General features: G+C 47.7%; 1 protein-coding gene across 6 annotated transcripts in view; it reads left to right on the top strand.

Annotated features, from left to right (window-relative positions):
• The first annotated feature begins 1,754 nt into the window (after positions 1-1,754).
• Positions 1,755-19,783, top strand: part of POGZ (pogo transposable element derived with ZNF domain) — a 28,010-nt gene continuing 9,981 nt past the window's right edge. For 2 of the 6 annotated variants that reach the window (XM_072358585.1, XM_072358581.1), the window contains exons 1-5: positions 1,755-1,887; positions 10,072-10,196; positions 17,363-17,538; positions 18,117-18,225; positions 18,808-19,101. In XM_072358585.1, coding sequence (XP_072214686.1) covers positions 10,073-10,196; positions 17,363-17,538; positions 18,117-18,225; positions 18,808-19,101 — 703 coding nt within the window. In that variant the 5' untranslated portion in view covers positions 1,755-1,887; position 10,072. Of the gene's footprint in view, positions 1,888-4,143; positions 4,232-4,903; positions 4,977-10,071; positions 10,197-17,362; positions 17,539-18,116; positions 18,226-18,807; positions 19,102-19,783 lie in introns of those variants that run through there. The other 4 variants (XM_072358587.1, XM_072358586.1, XM_072358582.1 and 1 more) reach the window with 4 other exon arrangements.

Raw genomic sequence — 19,783 nt, 5'->3', positions numbered from 1 at the left:
ACACACCTCCCCCCAGCACAAAGAGTGCTGTGTAAATGAGGGAGAATGAAGGAGAACTTGGGAAAGCCATCAGAAGGAAATTAATGTGCTTGTTTAACGAAGTGAGGCGTCGTAAATCACGTTGTAGCATCATCGCACCACGGGGGTCCATTTGGGAAGCACACGACTCACCAAAATCACGCTTTGAGAACGAAGGAAACGACATTTCAAAGGATGTGGGAGATGTAAATGTTCTTGGATTTGAAGTGCACACTTGTGTGTCTTAAAAACGACGTTGGTTGGCTGGAACTGGGTGATCTTCATGGTCCACCTCCGATTTATTCAATGATTCTATGCAAAATATGCTGGCAGTCGATAAAAACAAGCATGATCAGTTTTCACCGTATTATCTTCAGTATTCAGCCTGTACCATATGCAGCCAAAAGCTGTGTGGCCCCATCACGACTGAATTATTCACAGTAAGAAGTTTATTATTAAAGACATGAATCATTTGAAATTATCCGTGGGGGAAACGTAGGGAGAATCCCAGGGAGATCTGTTGGCTCGATGGTGCCAGGGCACTCGGGTGGCACCGATCCAGACACGTAGTGAGGAAATGCACAACTGTAAGTGTTTCTGCGGTTGCTTTGGTTCTGTTTGGGTTGCTTACAGACACGACGTTGGGTTCGGGCTGCAAGGCACAGTGGTGGAATCACTGACCTGGAGGAGCTCAAGAGGAGGGCGGATGTGGGACTGAGGGACGTAGGCATAGTGGTGGTGGGGATGGGTTGGGGTTGGACTTGGTGATCTTAGAGGTCTTTCCAACCCCAGCCGATCCTATGGGGGCAGATCCTGAAGGCACTCTCCTGCTGCATCTACCTCAGTAATGGTGTTTAGGAACCTGGAGCGGTGCCGATGGCCGTCCACTCCAAAGTGAAGCCGTCCCTGAGAAGTGACATCGGTGTCCACTTTTTGATGTTAACGATGAGTTCCACAGAAGGGAGACGAACCGATTTGAACAAAGGTTCATCAATAAGGTCTCCCACATCTCCTGGAAGCCTCCTCCATCACCACACTTACCTCCTGGTCGCTTGGAGACACCAGAACCGCATCGCTGGCCGCACTGTGGATCTCAAGCCCTGCGCAACGTTCCTTCTAATGGATGAGGGGTTGCAGCAACTCTTCTCAGTGTCTCCTTAAGACCTAAAGGATGAAAGTGGAGGCCTGGCTCTGGACAAGCATTGCCAAGCACCAAAATAGAGCTGCCTGCTGGTGGCGAGAGCTCCCTACAAGTCAATAGATCTCAATGCACTCATAGGACCTCATAGACCTCAATGGTGGCACTGAGTGCTCAACACACACCAACCCAAAGCCAGGAGCTATATTAGACAGAATCAATAAGGCTAGAAAAGGCTTCTATGATCACCATACCCAGCCCCTACCCAACCCCACCAACCGCAGCCCCTAATGCTGCACCTCCACCACTTCCCCACACGTAGATGTGGAACGTGGGGACAGCGGGGATGGGGTGATGGGCTGGGGATGCAGATGGGGTTGGAGATGAGGAGGAGGCCATAGGGACCCCGCGGATCAGCGCAGCCCACCCCCCACCTCTCGCCCCACTCCGCCGCCCCTGAGGAGGCGGTGGCGGAAGCCCCGCCCTCCGCGTGACGTCATCACAACGCCCACCAATCCGCGCTGAGCATCGCGGCCCGGCAGGAAGTGACGTCACCGTCTCCCTCCGCCGCCCGGTCCCCTTTTTGTGTGTGTGTGTGTGGAGTGCGACGGCGCCGCGTGTATCCCCCCGCGGCGGCTCCTCCTCCTCCCGCCCCCCCCGGCCCTCCGCCCGCCGCCCGATGCCACCTGCGCTGCGCTCCCGGGGCTGAGGGACCGCGCGGAGCGGGGAAGGTGAGAGCCGGGCGGAGGGTGGGAGGAGGAGGAGGAGGAGGCCGCGGTCCGTTATGTGCCGTGGGCGGAGGGATCGGGGGGGGGGAGTTGGGGGTGAACCGGCTCCAACCGCCCGGGGATGGTGGGGGGAGGGGGGGGGGGGAAAAGAGGGGCACACACAAAGCGGAGGAGGAATGGGGGGGGGGGCGGGGGGAGGAGCCGCCGTTCCGCGGGCGGAGGGATCCTCTCACACCCCCCGCGGTGATGCGGCCACGATCCCTCCGCCCCGCGCGCCCCCCCCCTAGAGCTATGTCTCCCCCCCCCCCCCCCTCCCACCCCCAACATTGGTGGGCGGCCATGTTGGACACCGGGGTTATTTTTTCTGCCTTTCTCCCGGGCACGACGCTCTCAGCCCGGAGGGGGGGGGCTGCGTTCGGTGCCGTAAGGCCCTTCCCGAAGGCCCTGTGTCCCCTCGCGGCCTTCAGCCTCTCCCCGACCCCCCCAGCGCTGTGGGGCGCTCAGTGGTGACGGAGGGGGGTCGTGGCCCGTCAGTCTTTGCACCGTCCCCATGGAAAGGCCTTATCTGAGTGCGGGGCGGTGCTGGGCTCTGCTTTGTGTCCGTGGCTGTTGGTGGGTGAGCAGCCCCTGCGTTGTGCCCGTGGTGGTAGAGCTCAGGGCTTTGGGTACAGCACTGCGGGGCTGCAGGCAGGGGATCCGGAACGGCCCTTCCAGCCCAATTCAACTATTAAGCGGTAGTTTCCAACCCACCCCATTGGCTCAGGGGGGTCTGGAAGTTCTCATCCAACCTATTTGCAGTCCAGTCCGTTTGCTGTGAGAATCCTTTCCGCCTTGAGCTGTTTGCTAAGGGATCCTTTCCAGGCTGTCCGCAAAGTGATTGCTTCCAACACAACCCAACTCGTTCACCAAGCAATCCTTCCCAGCCCCATGCTGTTTTGCTAATTGATCCCTTCCAACTTAATCTAACCAGTAGGTGATCCAACCCAACCCATTTGTTGTGAGATCCCTTCCAACCTGAGCTATTGGCTTGGGGTTCCCCTTCAACCCAACCCATTCCGTGTCTGTATGGTCCCACACTTCTCCTGGCTGCACCTGCTGAATCCAGGTGCTTGCTGTTGAGCTTCAAGCACTGTTTTTACCCCCACCACGCTGTGGTGCTGCCCTTCAGTCCCATAGAACCCCAGCTCTATGTCCCCTGTTCCACTCCATGCTGTGTGCAGGATTGCACTGCCCTGCAGAAAACTCATGCCACAGGACAACAGGCATGGTGTTAGTTTTATTAGCTTGGCTGTGCTTGCAGCTGTCACCCACAGAGAAGTGGGGCAGAGCAAGAAATGCGGTGGACCTGGGGGTGGAGGATCGGGGGATCTCTTGCTTCTTTTAGGAAAGGGTTCGTGAGGAAATAGAAGTTGAGCATCTTCCCTGTGCTGGGTCTTGCTGTGCGCTGATGGTTTGAGGTTGCTGCGGATGGGAAGTTTGATCCTTGAGTGCCATACCTGGCTATAATTGCATCTGCAGTTGTGTTGTGCCTAAGAGGAGAAGTGAGGCCGTCCCACAGCTCTGAGCTCTGTCTGGGCCGGGGGTTCTGCACGTGTTGCTCACAGATGGCACCGTGTTGTGGATATATATGGCTGTGTTGTTTGTGTGCACGATCCCACAGCTGCTTGGAGTCTGTCAAAGGACCAACGACTGTCTTTGCTCTGACAGACCTGCCCCACACTCCTTGCCATTAGCAGGAATGGAGCTGCAGGCTGCTCATGGGCTCCAGAAGCATCTTTAGGGTCGTCCCATGTTGATGAAATACACCCCAAGTATTCAGCAGAGCTGCAGAGGCATAGCAGAAAGCGGTTTGTTTTCATCACTCATCACTTCCAACTTTTAAGGTAGATAATAATCATTCAAATTGAATGTAATAATAGATGTTAATTAGTAGGCATGGCACACATCAAAGCCTTTAATAAAAATACAGAGGGCTTTAAATGATGGCATTCAGAGCAAATTTAATACGGCTGTGGAAGAACTTGGGTACCCAGTAGAGCGCATCAGTCGGTGCAGAGTGAATTCACCTCAGTGTGAAGGATGTGGCTGCCGAGCCTCCACCTGCTCCCTTCTTTCAGAGGTGTTGCTCATGATGAATGGCCAAATAAACACTAATGAAAACATCATCCAACATTTTCATCACTGAGATTATATCAGCTCGATGCCGTGCCAGTTATTCATTAAGAGCCACTGAAGAACATTGTCTTTTCTTTAGGGAAGGGATTGCGGCGTGTCTTGACAGCAGGAACCTTTATCACAGGATTCATTTGCATTTAATGTAACCTCGTCAGGTCCTTAAAAAGTTAAGGTACGTTCCTTGCCACGAATACACATTATTAAGAGTGAGTGAGAAAAGTAATGAAACAGGAGTTGTGTTGAGCCTGCGTGTCCACCAAGGCTGGACAAAATGGAGAGCAGCGGGCACTCAGAAGTTGGTTTATGTATTAATTTCTACCTTGGAGTGTGTTGAGTCATCTCCAGTTCATCTGTAGGTCTCTTAGGAACAGATCCTCAATTTTAGATCTTAAGATTTTCTTCTCTGGACTCTCAGCATGGAGGTTGTTTTACAGCAAGCAGCGAGGAAAAATGAAGGGTCAATTAATTCTTAATATGTATTTTTCGCACTGATATTTTTCCTCAGGGAGCTGGGGGGAAAAGGATTGATATGTTGATAGCCTTCGAACCACACTGCAATTAAATCTTCGCTAGCAAAGCTAGGCTGGCATAAAGCCTGACAAACCTCTGGCAAAGAGTTGAGATAAGTTTGGTGCTCAGCTGATACACAGAGCTTTGGGACAGCACAGCTGGGCCACATTCTGTGCAGGGGTTGTGCTTTGCCCCAGCTGTGCTTTGCCCCAGCTGTGCTTTGCCCCAGCTGTGCTCCCTGTGCCCCCATCTTGCAGCCCTTTTCTCCAAGCAGCTTGTTGCAGAGGTCCCATCCCCTGTCTGGGTGTATCAGCTCTGTCCCCAAGCGCTGCAGTGCTGTGTATGGGGCTCTGTGAGTCACTGCTGTGCTGAAGTGCACTGCTGGGAGATGCGTGGCATCCTGTCAGGTTCGTGAACCATCCCATAATTTCCTTGGTCAGCGATGGGTGCTGTGCTGGAGTTGGCTGAGACTGTTGGTCACTTGCTTGCTGGTGCTGTGTGCTCCCACTTGTGTTGGCTCTGAGTGCACATTCAGGTGCTTTTGATGCTGTAAATTCACTTGGAGATGCACAGTGGGGAGCTGGAACTGGATGGTCTTAAAGCTCCCTTCCAACCCAAGCTGTTCTGCGGCGGTGGGCCCGATGGTGGTCCTCTGATGGTTGTCTCTCCAATGTTTCATTCTATGATGGTCTATTCTGCAGCGGTTGTGCAATGTTTTGTTGTTCTGTGGTGGTTCAGTTACATGCAGAGCTGTATATTGGACTTTCTTTAAGATTGGCTGCTTCCTTCAGGTTTAATGCTGTTAATGACTCCTTCTTTTGCTGCCCGTTCCATGATGGACGGAGTACAGATGTGCTTGAACCAGGAGTTTGTTCCTGTCTGGATGAAGGCAGCACAACCAGCCCAGAGTGCAAAGCAGCACTGAGGTGCCCACATCCTTCACTGCTCCCAGCTGCATTTGACTTGAGCAGAGCCGTGTTGGTACCTCTGGTAACACAGTGCTGGGAAGGCAGGGTGTTCTCTGGTTAACAGCCCACCCCTCCTGGTGGTTCCCATTAAACAAAACTCCTTTTTCTGCTTCATCTCCTCACCTGTATAACACAGGATGCTCTTATTCCTGACCTGCCTGTGTGCCCTCAGGGCTGTGTGTGCTGCACATGGTTTCACCCAGTAGGCAGAAATTGGGCCACCAGCGGTGCCCTGACAAGTACGGATGTATTTATACTTCTTCTTTTTTCTTCTTTTTTTTTAATTAAAAGCCTTAGAAAGTGAAGCTCGTAGAGCAAGAATAGCGCGTCCCATCGTGTGAATTCCAAACGAGTCATTAATTTGAAGTCCTTTTTCAAAGAAGTGTGTGTGTATCCAGCATGTGTATGTCAGAACTTGTTTGCTTTGTGTCAGATTCTGTCAAGCTGTGAATGAAGCTGTAAACACACAACCACACATCTTTGGGAGATCACTTCAGCGAGATGCAGCTGTGCAGGCTGCGAGCACAACCTGCATCCACAACCTTCATCCACAACCTGCATCCACAACCTTCATCCACAACCTGCATCCACAACCTGCATCCACAACCTGCATCCACAACCTGCATCCACAACTTGCAACCACAACTTGCAACCACAGGTGCTCCTGGCAATGGGAAACACTCCCATCTGATCCTCCCCACTCACATTGCTGGGAGGAGGTGAATCCCTTGAGTTAAAACCTATGGGATAGAAGCTGGATCCTTTGTTTGCCACCCCACCGAGGTGGATTTAGTGCTTGTTTGGTTTATTCCTGTGTTTTGGAAGCTGGTGTTGCTGTGCAGCCATGCTCTGCAGTGGAGCTGAGCGTGAGCTTTGTCGTCTCTTTCCAGTTGTTTGGTCCTGGGGATCCAAGAGCAGTCCCCAATCAGGGCTGTGTCTGATGCCTTTCCAGCCACGTGAGAGCGTTCACTGATAATGGGACATCATTGGATCTCAGACCAGATTCCCTATTTCAACTGAGATTGCTGTTGGTTAGGATATATATATATATATATTCTTAATTATTATTGTTACAATGAGGGATAGAAGGATTTCTCCCTTTCTTAAGGTGGGGAAACCTGTGAGTAACGATTCAGCATTGCTGGATTTCCCCTGGTAATGGGAATCGCTCCGATCAGCTGCTGTAATCAGCCTTAATGCAGGAGTTTGATGGCTGTTGGCTTTTCCCCCCCTTGTGTTGCAACAAGGAGTACAAACAACAGCCGATGGAAATGAAGGGTCCTGCCATCCTGCTGGTGTTGATATAGGGCTGATATGTGGAGGTTCTTCCCCCAAAGGGAAAGAAAACACCTTTCTGCAAGGCTCGATTTCTCCACACTTTATCTTTTTTTTTTTTCCTCTCCCTTTTTTGTTTTTGGCATCCGTATTTTCAGCCTCACATCTGCCAACTGTGTGCTGAAGAGCTAAACGTGGAGCGTTTATCATCGGGATTAATCATTTTATTGAGCAAAGGCTTCTTACATCCAGAAATATTCGAGATCAAAGCTCTGAAAAACAAAGCTGTTGCATTATAGAAGAGAGGAGACATTTTCTTGGTTCGGTTGATAGAACAGATGAAATATCTGCACATAATGCAAGTTGGTGTCAGAAGATTCGTGTAACTACAGCCTCTTTAGCATTTTGTCTTTGCATCTTCTGAATAATTATGAGCTGCTGAATAATATATTTCTCCCAATCTGCGCAAAGCCTTCCTAACCTTCCTGAGGAGACATTTGTGCTTGCTTTAATTAATCAATGGGGTTATTTATCCTATTTACAGCTGCCCATCGCTGCGGCCGTGCGGTGGCTCCGAGGAGCAGCTCCTGTTGTCAGCGTCACCTTTTGCAGGAGGAGAAGCTTTGTCCGAGGAGATCCCCGCGATGCTTTTTATTCTGGAGGTTTCTGCAGAGCAGGAATACAGAAAACCATAAATATGTATTGTGGGTCGGTCAGCGCTGGAGATCGGTGCGTCCATCTCCTAGGAGATGCTGCCAGGGTTTGATAAGATGTTGTAATTAAACAGAAGTTAACAGGCAGAGGGGAGATGTGGCTCCCTCAGTCCTTGCCTCCCCTGTAGCAGATTTGTGCCTAAACTCCCCCATTTCAGAGCTGTTTTTCTGGAGTCTTTTCCCATCTTGTTTGTCAGCCAGAAATAATTTGTGTCTCTTTTGTGTTGTTTTTCTTTTGTCTTCAACGGAGTGAAATCTGTGTTTGGTGCAGTGAACGGGGGCTGAGCACCGGGAGTTTCATTTCACTTCTTATAGACCCTTTCATGGATCAATTTCTGCTTCCTACCCTTAAAATGCCATTAATGCTGGGTTTTTTTGTCTTCCTAACAGCAAAACTGCTGTGGGTCAATGAAGGTGCTGGTGGTGTCTTTGAGGCATGCAGGTGCTGTGGAGAAGGAGAGCCTTTGTAAGCTCCATGCTGTGCACGCGGTTAATTGCTCATTGGGATTATTACCCACTAATTGTGTTGTGATTTTTTTTTTTGTAATGGAATGAACTTTATTTGATGAGAGACCGGAATGTTTTCATCTGTTGGCTCTTCTTTTTGGCTGATGGATCATGGGAATTTTAGGGACATGGAATGCCCGATGTGAAACGTTCTGCTCTCACAGTGTTAGTCAGCAGTGATTTGGGTACGGCCTTTTCGGGGGTGATGTGGCCTCTGTGTTGTGTTGGGGGTGTTTTGTGTATTCACAAGAGTTGACTGCTGTCAGTTCTGAGTTGTTTCCTCCTGCAAAGCCTGATGGCAACAAGTGGAGTGTACTTGCTGTGTAGTTGAAGTGCAGAGCTATCTGGTAACGGGTGTAACTCAGGAATTAGACACTACCATAGAAAAACAGATTCTGCGGTGTCCCCAGGAAGGCATTGCTCTGACTTGATGCTGTGTGCACATTTTTTTGCCCATCCATCAGTTCTTAAGGATCCAGATCAGGAGCTTCTTGGTCCCTGGGCTGTGCTGGAAGCTTTTCTTGGGGCTAATGTGGAATTTGGCCCTCTAGTTTTAGCCCTTGTTTCTTGTTTCCATCCCAGATGTGGAGCTCAGATCTCTCCCTTCTTGCCTGTTGTGTATTTGAGGAGGACTTGACAAGCTTTTGTGTAAATGAACCAAGTCTGGGACCTTTCTCTCAAAGGTCAGACTGGCAGAATGGTGTCTGATGTGGGAGTCCATATGAAGCAAAGGGGTGGGATTGAATTCTTCCATGTAGGAAAAAATGACCCCCCTGACATTCATCCACACTGTCAAGACCAACCAGTGGATGTATGGCAGCGAAGGGAGGGTGATGAGTTGCACACCATGAAATGAAGAGCATCTCCATCAGCTCATCCACCCAAACCAGAGGGTTACGGCCAGGGAGCTGCACAGAGCTGAATATCTGCCTCGGTGCATTGGAAACGATGGTGGCAATGTTGGAATGTCACAGTTTGTGCCACCTGAGGCCACAAATGCAGAATGGAGTTTGTCAAGACCCGCTGAACCAATAGAAGGCTGAAGGTTTCCTGGATCACGTTGTTACTGGTAATGAATTGTGGTGTTGCAAAGTGAGCTGGGAGTCAAAGCAGCATCCATGGAGTGATGATGTGTGAATTCCCCATTGAAGAAAATGTTCAGCCCTCAGCAGGTGAAGTGATGTGTGCTGCATTTCGGGGCAGGAAAGGGCTGATTCTTCTGGATCTCTTGGAGCCTGGACAGACCACCAGCTGCTCTGTGCTGCTCAGCATGATGGCTCGTGGGTTGTCCCAGTGGGATCAGAAATGACCCTGTTGATGGAATCTCAATAATATCACATACATCATCTCTTTGGAGACCTTTGGTGGGAAGCCTCCACCTTCTGAGAAGAGCTGGTCGGTAGGGCACTGGAGAGGATTGATAACTGTGGATCATGGGTTAATTCTGACTGGATGGTTGGGATGTCCAATGGAACCCTTAACTTCAAGTGCATTCAGGTCTATATTTCACTGACGTCTGGATTGGCTGCACCCCCAGCGATAAACATCTGACTGTCTCTGTAGGCAGATCCAAAAAACCTTCTGTTTGGTGCCTGATGGGGCTCAGAAACAACAGTGAATTGGGAAGGTGTGGAGAGCATGGCAAGAAGTAGTGCTGAGGGTTGTGATGTGCCCACTCAGGGTTGGGTTGGAGCAGACTTACTCAGTTAAGATTGGATATTTGGTCTCTTTTGTATATTGGCAGCAATCTTAGAGTACTCAGAACCATCAACAGAATAAACCCCTTGGTTCTTGTTTCTGAGTTCCTCATTTGTTTTAAGGCTCTGCAGTTTGGGTTGAAGCTGGTAAGTTGGTTTTGTCATGTAGGATGAGAGGCAAAAGCACTCCAATTTGAAGTTAAAACCAAAAGTTTGTTATGGAAACATGACTGATTTTCCAGAAGATAATAATTCCGTTGTTAGAGTTGTGCTTACAGCGGAGCTTTTGCTGCCTGACAAAATGCAGTTATCCCATATAAAGGGCTTTCTTTCCTTTTGCAGGATGGCGGATACGGACCTTTTTATGGAATGTGAGGAGGAGGAGCTGGAGCCATGGCAGAAGATCAGCGACGTGATTGAAGATTCTGTGGTTGAGGATTATAACTCGGTCGATAAAACTACTACGGGTAATTAACTATTTTAGTCCAGCATTATTCCAGCTCTGGGTATTAAGGGGAAATGGCAGTGACTGGTTGTGTCTATCCTGTAAGTAATCTAGTTTGATAGCTACTAATCCTGTTAATAATGTAATAAATGCCCATTTTTGAGCTGCTGTTCCAGCTCTGTGCAGAAACTTGGGGGAAATTCTTTGTGTCCTGTGGCCAAAGTGGTGCAGAATCGATCATTTGCATAACAGAAGATCAGGGTAATGCTCCTCATTGTACAGAGTGATTCAGGAGGTACCAGCACCCAGCAGTGACTGCTTCAGATCCTCCTAGCAGTACTGAAGTGGGTGAGGTTGACAAGCGTTCAGTGGTTAATTGTGTTTCCTCTGTCTTAACTTACATAGTCACAACAGTGAGATTGAAGCTTGATCATTATTTCTTCTTTAACCCGTTATTTGAGGTAATCAGTTGCATTCTTTTTCTTCTGCCTGTTTGCTGTAAATGGAAAGATGCGTGGCTTTGATGTTCAGAGTTGATGTTTAATGTGCAGGTCAGCCAACGTTGTTATCCGCTGGCTGTGTCAGACGTACAGAGCAGTAATTGGTGGGTTGGAGGCTTTCTTTTCCAGCAGGTAATAACTCTGTTTGTAAAGGAGCTCTGAGTAAAGGTGTGAGAGCGGTGCTGTCAGGCTCCTGTTGGTGCCAACACCGTGAGTTGGGCTATTACACCTGTTTTGTACAAATTAAAACTCAGCAATTAACAATTCAGGAATTAAAAAAGCATGAATGTGATTAGAAAAGACATTGCCTGCTGTCCCTTTGGTTCTTCCCAAACTCTTCAGTCTGGTGCATGGTGAAAAGAATGTTTACCTTAGTGATATGCATGGCTGAAGTTGACTGGCCCATGCAACAAGTTAGGCTTTTGTTTAGCCCTTTGAATTGCTTTTTCTTGCTCTTTTTGTTGAGGTCAAGCATCAGCTTAATATCTAGGAGAGAGATGGGGCTGTCTTGTTGTAGGTCTGTGTCTTGTGGTCCTACAATGATCCACATCCATGGAAGCATCCCTGGTGGTTTGGCTGCTGACTTATTGTGCTTGTGGAAGTATTTGGCCCCTGGGGCATTGGAGAGCTGGCTGCTAATTGGAGTTAATAAATGGAGGTGAGCTTAGGGAGAGTTTGCTGACTGCTGTCACCTTCTTCTGATCTTCATACAAGGAGCTTGTCTTGACAAAGGGTGTTTGGAGCTGGTAGGGTAGGAGGATGTCTGTGGCTTCAGTTCAGAGAGAACATAAGCAATCTCAGTGCGTAACTTAGTGCTGAGATCGAAAGTGTCTTTAAGTTCCTTTGGGATTAAGGAACTGTGTGAATCTCCTTGTCAGACTCACTTAAAAGTCACATCATTTTTTAGTAAAATCTGATCAGACACGAGTAATGAGGAACGCATTGGTTTCAAATAGTGCACAGAACCCCTCTTGGAAATGTCTTCAAAGCGTCTGGCACTGCAAATGCACGAGGTGTCACCACGTAATGCGCTGGTGATTAATATCTCACAGCTTTACTAATAGAAGTAAGTGGAGACAGGTGTTTAAATCAATTACAGTTAATAAAGACTTGGCGATATCGGCGTGCCAGTTAGATTATTGCTTAAAAAATAAGAAGGAAAACGTGCATGGTTACCAAGATACATCGTTCGTAGATTAGTTGTTTATCAGTGAAATATTTGCATGCTCTAACAGGTTCGAGGATCTTATCGATGGAATCAGCTATCCATGGGATCTGCTATCCAAATGACTCCTGGATCTTATAAAACATGTGGAATTTGTAAGAAAGACCCATCCGGATTGGATTCCTGCTCCATTAGGCAGGATTAGGCAGAATCACAGAAATCTTAACAATTGTTCTTGTTTCTTTTGTGTGTTTTTTTTTGCTGTTTCACAATAAGTTCTTGGCTTAGGAAGCTAATTTGGAGCTCCAGCATCTACCTTGAGTCTGGAGTGAGGGAGGGTGGGAAAAGAAAACAAGTGGTGGTGGTTCCATTTCCTTCCTCCATCCCTTGCTGCGCACTGACTGATGATGCCCCTGTGGTTGTGTGATCTTTAAAGTCCCTTCCAGCCCTACTATGCTGTAATTTATCGCTCTACTCTGCGCCAGAGGAGTGGAATCACAGGCTATTTGTGTTCATCTTCTTGATAATGGTGTTCTGGGTTGCAGTCAGTAACAGTTGTAGAAATAATACCTGTGGTCTTTAATCCATTAATTAAAGACATGGGTGCAACTGGAAATGCCTGAAAGCCTCAGAGGTGTGTGTTGGTCTGCTTCAGAAGAAAGGAGGGAGGGCAGTGACCTTTGCAGCCCCGAGGCAGCGTTGCTTTCCAGATACACTGAGCTCAGTGCTGCAGAGGTAGGTCAGCTCTGGTTCTGCATCGTGGGGCCGTTAGTCTCAAGGGAGGTTGGTGTTGTGGGTCAGGTCTGTGTTGTTCTTATCTGCTGCAGACTGGGCAGAAGGAACATGCTGCTGATAGGCCCTGTGAAAACACGCAGGAACGTTTTGCCCTTGGTTTGGTGATAAGACACTGAGATTCTGCAAGGTAAAGCAGGGAAACACACTTGGTTTTGAATCTCTGTGGAGCACTTCAGCTTTATGGTGCAGTTTTTTGCACTCCTTTTGATGGCATCCATGCAGCAAATCCTGTGTGTGGTGATGGGCTGATGGTTGGAGTCTGTGATCTTGGAGGTCTTTAACAGCCTTAATGATTCTATGATTGGCTGGACTTGATGGGGATGAGTCGATGGTTGGGCTGATTCTAGAGTTCTTTTCCATCATTAGTGATTCTGTGAGTGTGGTGGGGGTGAGTTGATGGTTGGACTTACAAGCTAGGGCTGAAAAAGGCCCATTAAATCCACCCATTCTCTCAATGCAAGGTTTTGTTGGGCTTTGTTTTGGTTTTCCCCTCTAGGATGTAAATCACTGTGATCCAGCCTGAAGCCTTAACGTTTATTAAACAACAGCATCCTCCTTGGTAAATATCTAACTCCCAAACTGACTGACCATACAGTGATAAACACGCACTCAAATTTCTCCCACAGTTTGTTGTGCTGCTTCACAATGGTTCAGGTTGGATATAAGGAAATATATCTTCTCTCCAAAAGTGGTGATGCATTGGAATGGGGAGGTGGTGGAATCACCACCCCTGGAGGTGTCCAAGAACCATGGGGGTGTGGCAATTGGCAGCATGGTTAGTGGACATGGTTGGGATGGGTTGGGGTCGTTATGGGGTCTTATCCAGCCTTAACAGTTCTGTAAGTGAGTGTGGTAAGGTTGGGCTGACTGCTGGACTTGGTGATCCTAGAGGTCTTTCTCAACCTTAATGGCTCTGTATCAGACCACCAGCTCTTCCATGGGCGATCAGAGCAGTGGGCTGGATGGCAGCGACCCCACGTCCGAAAGTCAAGAAAGAAGATTTCCTCACTGGATGCAGAATGATCTTTTAGCAAATCTTTTTCCATCTCCCTGAATATCATCTTCAGGTTTTTTCCCTGCAGATTAGTTTTTAAATGTCTCAAATTACTGGGACATAAAAGGAAAAAAAAACAACAGTGAAAGCTAAATATATTTGAGGTGACGCTCGGCCTAATTTATTCTTTCTCTTAATTTCCACTGTGTGCTGTTAGCTGTACCTTTTCCCACCCAAACCAGTTCCTTATGTTCTGTATACGTGCACAGCTCGTTGGTGTGTCTCCCTGTTGTCACAGTGTCCCAGTATCCAGTAAAGCACATTTGTTGATAAGGAAATGAGATGGGAGCCCTGCTGCGTGTCCCCCTGACAGCGTGACTCCTTTTTAATAATCCCACCATCAGATAAAAATACAGCTTACATTCCTGCAATTCCTTTTGCAGGAATCACAAAGTGCTTTTGATCCTGGAAATAACAGAAATGATAGAAGGAAACACTGCAACTCCATGGACTGCACGGCGAATGCGGGGCAGCGTGCGGTGAATTCGGGTTAGATGGGAAGCAAAAGAACTTTCATCTGGCTTAATTACAGCCTTCATCCTCATTGTGTTACCAGCAGGAGCCTTGGCCTGGTGGGTGCTGTCATTGCAGCCCCAGTCTCACACCTGGGTGGTTCTGAGAGGGCTTTATTGGTTGACACTGGTGTCCTTCTCAAGGGAGGTTGTGCTGCTGTGAAGTTGGGTGTCAGGAAAAGGTTGTGCCCCAGAGGGCTGTGGGCATGGACCTGAGCTGATGCAGTTCAAGACACATTGAAGCTTGCTTCAATCAGAAGCTTGTTTCATCAGCTGGCATCAATCTCCTCAGAGGAGCAAAATAAAGCTGCCTGGAGGATCGTGTACACGAGAGGTTGGAGGAGAAAGAGAAGAAAAGTGCTAAGAGAAGCATTGATGCTCTCGGATGCATTTACTTCTGCTGTTGTGCTGCCTGATAAAGAGACCAAAGAGACCTTCTGGAGAGACCAACAGTGGCAGGTCTATACTGGGAGAAAGGGATCTAAATCACCAGTCTGATCTGATCAGAGCGTCTTCGTCAACCAACCTCTGCTTTAAAGTGACCGAAACCCAAAGCCACCTTTTGTTAAATGAGTGTAAATCTTCCCAGATGATTTTCAGGAGCCCTGAGAATGGATTACAAAGATTGCCAATCCCACTGTGTGTCTCTGGTTTCAATTCCCTCCTCTCCATCCCTCCTCCAAGACCTTTCTTCACAACAACAGTGAATGCTGGAATCACATCATCCTTTTCCCTTGGACCCTGGAGCTCAGACAACTCTGGGTTTGTGCTCGTTGCTTCTGATCCTAAAGAAGCAAATGGTGCATGGTAGGCTGCTTCCGCATGGCGTAATCTTCATGGAAACATTTGGATCCAGAAAGCTGAGGAGTGCCAGTCAAGCAGCATCCAGACTGTCAGTGCAAAGCATCTTCATTTAAAAGAAGCTGTTTTGGCTGTAGGTCAGAATGTTTTGGCACACAGCAGGTCTTTTCTTGGATTTCCATATTTGCATAGGAAACATTCTCCTTTAACATCAGCAATTTTCAGTAATGTTGGACCATTTTGTGTCTCTGAAACAATCTGGATGTTCTGTCAGTCTCGTAAGTGCTGAATAATTCTACCAGTCCTTTGGCACAGCTGCCCAGAGCTGTGGGTGCTCCATCCCTGATGGTGCCCAAGGCCATGGATGGGGTCCTGGGCAGCCTGAGTGGGTGGGGGGCAGCCAGCCAGCCCATGGCAGGAGTTGGGCTGGGGGTGTTTGACGTGCCTTCCAACCCAACCATACTCTTCTTTGGTTCTGTGATCTTTAGGGTCCCTTCCAGCCTAGCTGTGCCTTGATCCCATGGTTCTATGATCTTTAAGGTCCTTCCCAACCCAACCATGCTCTGATTCTATGAAATCCACAGTGGGAAGATTCCTGTGTGGTTTCCGCTTCTAGTTTGGAAGCCATTTGCCCTCAAGACATGAATTATAGCAGTAATGGTCTTTAAAAAATCATAAATCATACACTTTCGAAACCTGGGCACGTTATTATTCCTCTGTAAGAATCCCTTTGACATTCCTCACTATGGTTTGAGTTGGGTAAACATGAATACATGAAAGAACTTTCTGCCAAGAGCTAGAATGGTGCAGAGGAAGAAGGAGCTGAAGCCCCATTAAGCATTGGGTTCATTTTCTTGGTTGTTTGATATAATCATGGCCTGAGTTTTTTTTATTTCTCTTTTTAATTATTATTTCCCCTCCCACGTGATATTTAGCAAGTGTGTTGCATTTGATCTATGCAGATCTCTTGCTGTGCATGAGCTCTGATTTTTGGATGGTGCTTTGTAGAGCCAGGAGTTGGCCTCAGTGATCTTCCAGCTTGGGGTATTCTATGATTGCATGGTTCTTTGGTTCTCTGGACAGTTGCTTTGGTGGCTGTAGACCATTTTACCTCCTTTCACCAACATATGTCATTCTTCATCCTCTTTTCCCTTCCTTCTCATCACTTCCCCAGTGCTCAGTTGTCAGTGAGCCCTGCCAGTAGACGAGAAGTTCTTCCAGCTGTTGCTTTATAGCCACATTTGGTGCCCCCAGAAGTAACTGGGCCATATTTCAGGCTTTGGATTTCCTCATTCTGGGCAAATATTGTTCTGGTTGGCAGGTAAGAGCCTGTGGAACAAATGGGATCTTGGATGGAGGATGCAGCCAACAATTAATGAGCTGCTGGAAACACAGGGACACAACCCTATGGTTTTTCTGTAGGGTGGTCATAGGCCACAGAGTCCCTTAGGCAAATGTGCAGAGGTTCTGGGACTTGTAAAGAAAATGTTGTGAGGCAAAATGGTGTCAGAAGAAGCATAGTTTGTTTTTCCTCTGTGATCCTGGAAGACCCTTCCGACCCAAGACATTCTATGGTTGCAGCTCATCATGGAAAATAATTGAGGCAGATCTCCATTATGGGAAGCTTGACCCAAACAGTTGGCAGTTCAGAGAGTGTCGGGTCGCTCTAATGGTGGTTATGGGATGATTGGAGTTGAGATGAGTTTAAATCAGATGATGTCACTCAAGAGGTAAAAAAAACACTTAAGCCATTCTGAGATGTTCTTACAACCCACATATTATGATTTCAATGGGAGCCAGATGTTCTTACATTCTGTGATTCTTGTGTTGAAGCATGTCTGGCACTTTATGAATATTCAGTGCTGTAGTCCCCATCAGGTCAGAGGATGTTGGGAATGGCTTTAGGTGGTTCAGAACTTGTGTGTCCTTCTGGTTCTGGTTAATTGGCTCTGAGCTGCCTGTGATTGGCAGTGCTGTTCACAAACTTGCACCAGGGGCTGGAGTGAGTGGTTGAACATAGATTTTTCCAGTATCTGCCAGCAGGTGAATTTGTGCTAAATAGTTAATGAGGCTAAAAAATATATATATTTTCTTTAGCTGCTGTGGTTGTGTTCAAAGGGCATGCAGGAACCAGGGTAATCAATCTTTGAGGCTGCTCAGAGCGAAGGATTTTGATCACCTTGTTCTTAGGCAGCTCAGAAAACCCTGCTCAAATGGAAGTTTTAAAGCAATAGGTAGAAGGGTCCGATAGTTTCACAAGTTTACTTTTAAAGCGTGCTCTGAAAAAGTCATTCCAATTCTGCATCAGCTTTTTTTTCATTGACAGATACAACTTTTGCTCTATCTCTTTTGTTCTTGCAGCTGGCAACCCTCTTGTTCAACAAGGCGGGCAGCCCCTGATCCTCACCCAGAACCCAACCTCGGGTCTGGGCACCATGGTGACCCAACCAGTGTTAAGACCTGTGCAGATCATGCAGAATGCCAACCATGTCACAAACTCTCCAGTGACCAGCCAGCCCATCTTCATCACCACGCAGGTGGGTGCTCTCACAGTCCTACATGCAGGCTGGGAAGGAATGTCTGATGTGCTCATCCCTATAGATTTCAGCCGGCAAGGACATTCAGGGGTTGGGCTGGACCAGGCTCTGAGTGCCTGATGGAGCTGTGGGTGTCCCCGTTCATTGCAGAGGAGTTGAACAAGATGACCTTCAAGGGTCTCTTCCAAGTCTATGATTCAACAAAGCAGAGAATTTACTTATCTCAGGAAAAAAAAACAACAACAACTACTGCTGCAAATACAGCTTTTCAAGTTGTTTCAGAGCTGTGAGAAGATTTCAGTAGGTGCTCAGTGAAGGAGAGGTCAGAGTGGAGGCTGTAAATCAGTAGTAAGGTGGCCTTGCTGTTGGGTAAGGTGCTGCCTGCAAACAGTACGGCCTCGATTCGGTTGATCCCATAGATGATTGTGCTGGGGGTTGCTCTTTGGATTGGTGTTTTTTTATTTTGTTTCATCTGTGGTTTTGATTATTTTTGTTTGGTTGTTTTTGTAGGGTAGAAACCTGAAATTGAATGTGCATGGTGTGTTTTTGGTATGTCAGTGATTACTGTTTGAATGCAGGGATTTCCCGTGCGGAACGTGCGGCCTGTGCAAAACACCATGAATCAAGTGGGAATTGTCCTGAATGTACAGCAGGGTCAGACAGTCAGACCCATCACCCTCGTCCCAGGTAAGGACTGAAACAAATCCAGGCCATGCTTCTGTCATCTTTCTTTACAGAGTACTGAGGACAAATATTATGTATTTGAAATACGCAGCTGAAATACAAACCTTGGAGCTCCGGAGGAGGGGATTTTCCAGTTCTGTAGTTGACAAAATGTGTGTATTAGTGGCTCCAATTCTGCCAGTTGTGTCCAGTTGAGAGTTGGCCCTTTGATAATAGTAACAAACCACTTGGTAGATAGGGGTCTTTCGAGTGGAAGGAATGTCTGCCTTGCAGAACTCCATAACTTCTTCCAAAATCACACGCAGAGTCTTGAGAGATGTGGCATGTGGGGATGTGCTTTAGTGGAGGTGGGTTGGGTTTGGACTTGATGATTTGGGAGGTCTTTTTCAGCTATAATGATTCCATGATTCTGAGATTCATGTTCAATTTCAGGCTGTTTGGGAAAGAAAATTAAGGTGCTGAGCTTGTAAGACTTCCATTGAAATGAGCGGGGATTTGGGGAGCTTGGCAGTGTTGGAGAAGAAGTTGTACTATGGGCAAGGGACAGAATTGATTTGATCTCCCTTTATTCATTGCTGTTTGAAGCCCCAGGTACGCAGTTTGTCAAGCCAGCAGTTGGTGTTCCTCAGGTGTTCTCCCAGGTGGCCCAGGTGAGACCAGGTACGACCATGCCGGTCCGACCCACCACCAACACTTTCACTACGGTTATTCCGGCCACGCTCACCATCAGGAGCACAGTGCCGCAGTCCCAGTCTCAACAGCAAAGTAAGTCCACTCCCAGCACCTCCACAACTCCTACTGCAACGCAGCCAACACCACTGGGACAGTTAACTGTGCAACAGCCAGGGCAGTCCAGTCAAGCTACTAACCCCAAATTAGGTAAGACTTGGAGAAGCAAGGGGACTCGAGTGTTTAACACTGTCTGTAATTTGCTTTTCAAACATACAGCTTAGAGCTGAAACGCAGAAGTTGAGTCAGAGCTCCTGGGTTCTGCTTTTGCTTTGGACACTGACTCACGCTTCATCTCCTTACCAGCCTGCAATTCGACGAGTGTCGCGTTGTAGGGCCCAGTTTGCTTTGAGAACCTCTTAGATTTCATGTTTTGTAGAATGTTCTGAGACCACCAGTTAGAAGTCCCCAAAAGTGAAAAATACTATTTGTTCATCACTTGTGATTTTGAACAATAATGAGCAGATAACGAGCAGAAATTAAGCACGGGGCTTTTTTTTTTTAATGCTGAGTTTGTGAGTGATATGATTGCTCAAAAATAGCAACAGACAACTTAAAAAACTAATGTTTCTTTGTGCATCAAGTCATCATGTTGTTTTTAGCTTTAAGTGGCCTTAATTGCGTACAGCTACGTGTTGAAGAGAAATACAAGAGGTTTTTGTGACCATCAGTATCTTATTTAGTCCACTATAGGGAACGGCTCATGTCTTAGAGCGCAGTCTGGAAGGGAAATTTACTTGCCCAGTCTTTCCCCTTCACTTTGCTGGACAGAATTGATGGCTGGTAGAAGATGAAAGGTAGAAGAGCCAGACATGAGGCATGCAAGTGGGGT

Source organism: Excalfactoria chinensis, chromosome 32 (assembly GCF_039878825.1).
Source record: "Excalfactoria chinensis isolate bCotChi1 chromosome 32, bCotChi1.hap2, whole genome shotgun sequence".
In the NCBI taxonomy this organism is placed as follows: domain Eukaryota; kingdom Metazoa; phylum Chordata; class Aves; order Galliformes; family Phasianidae; genus Excalfactoria; species Excalfactoria chinensis.
The sequence above is the reverse complement of the archived record's forward strand: the minus strand, read 5'-3'. Positions and strand labels throughout refer to the sequence as shown.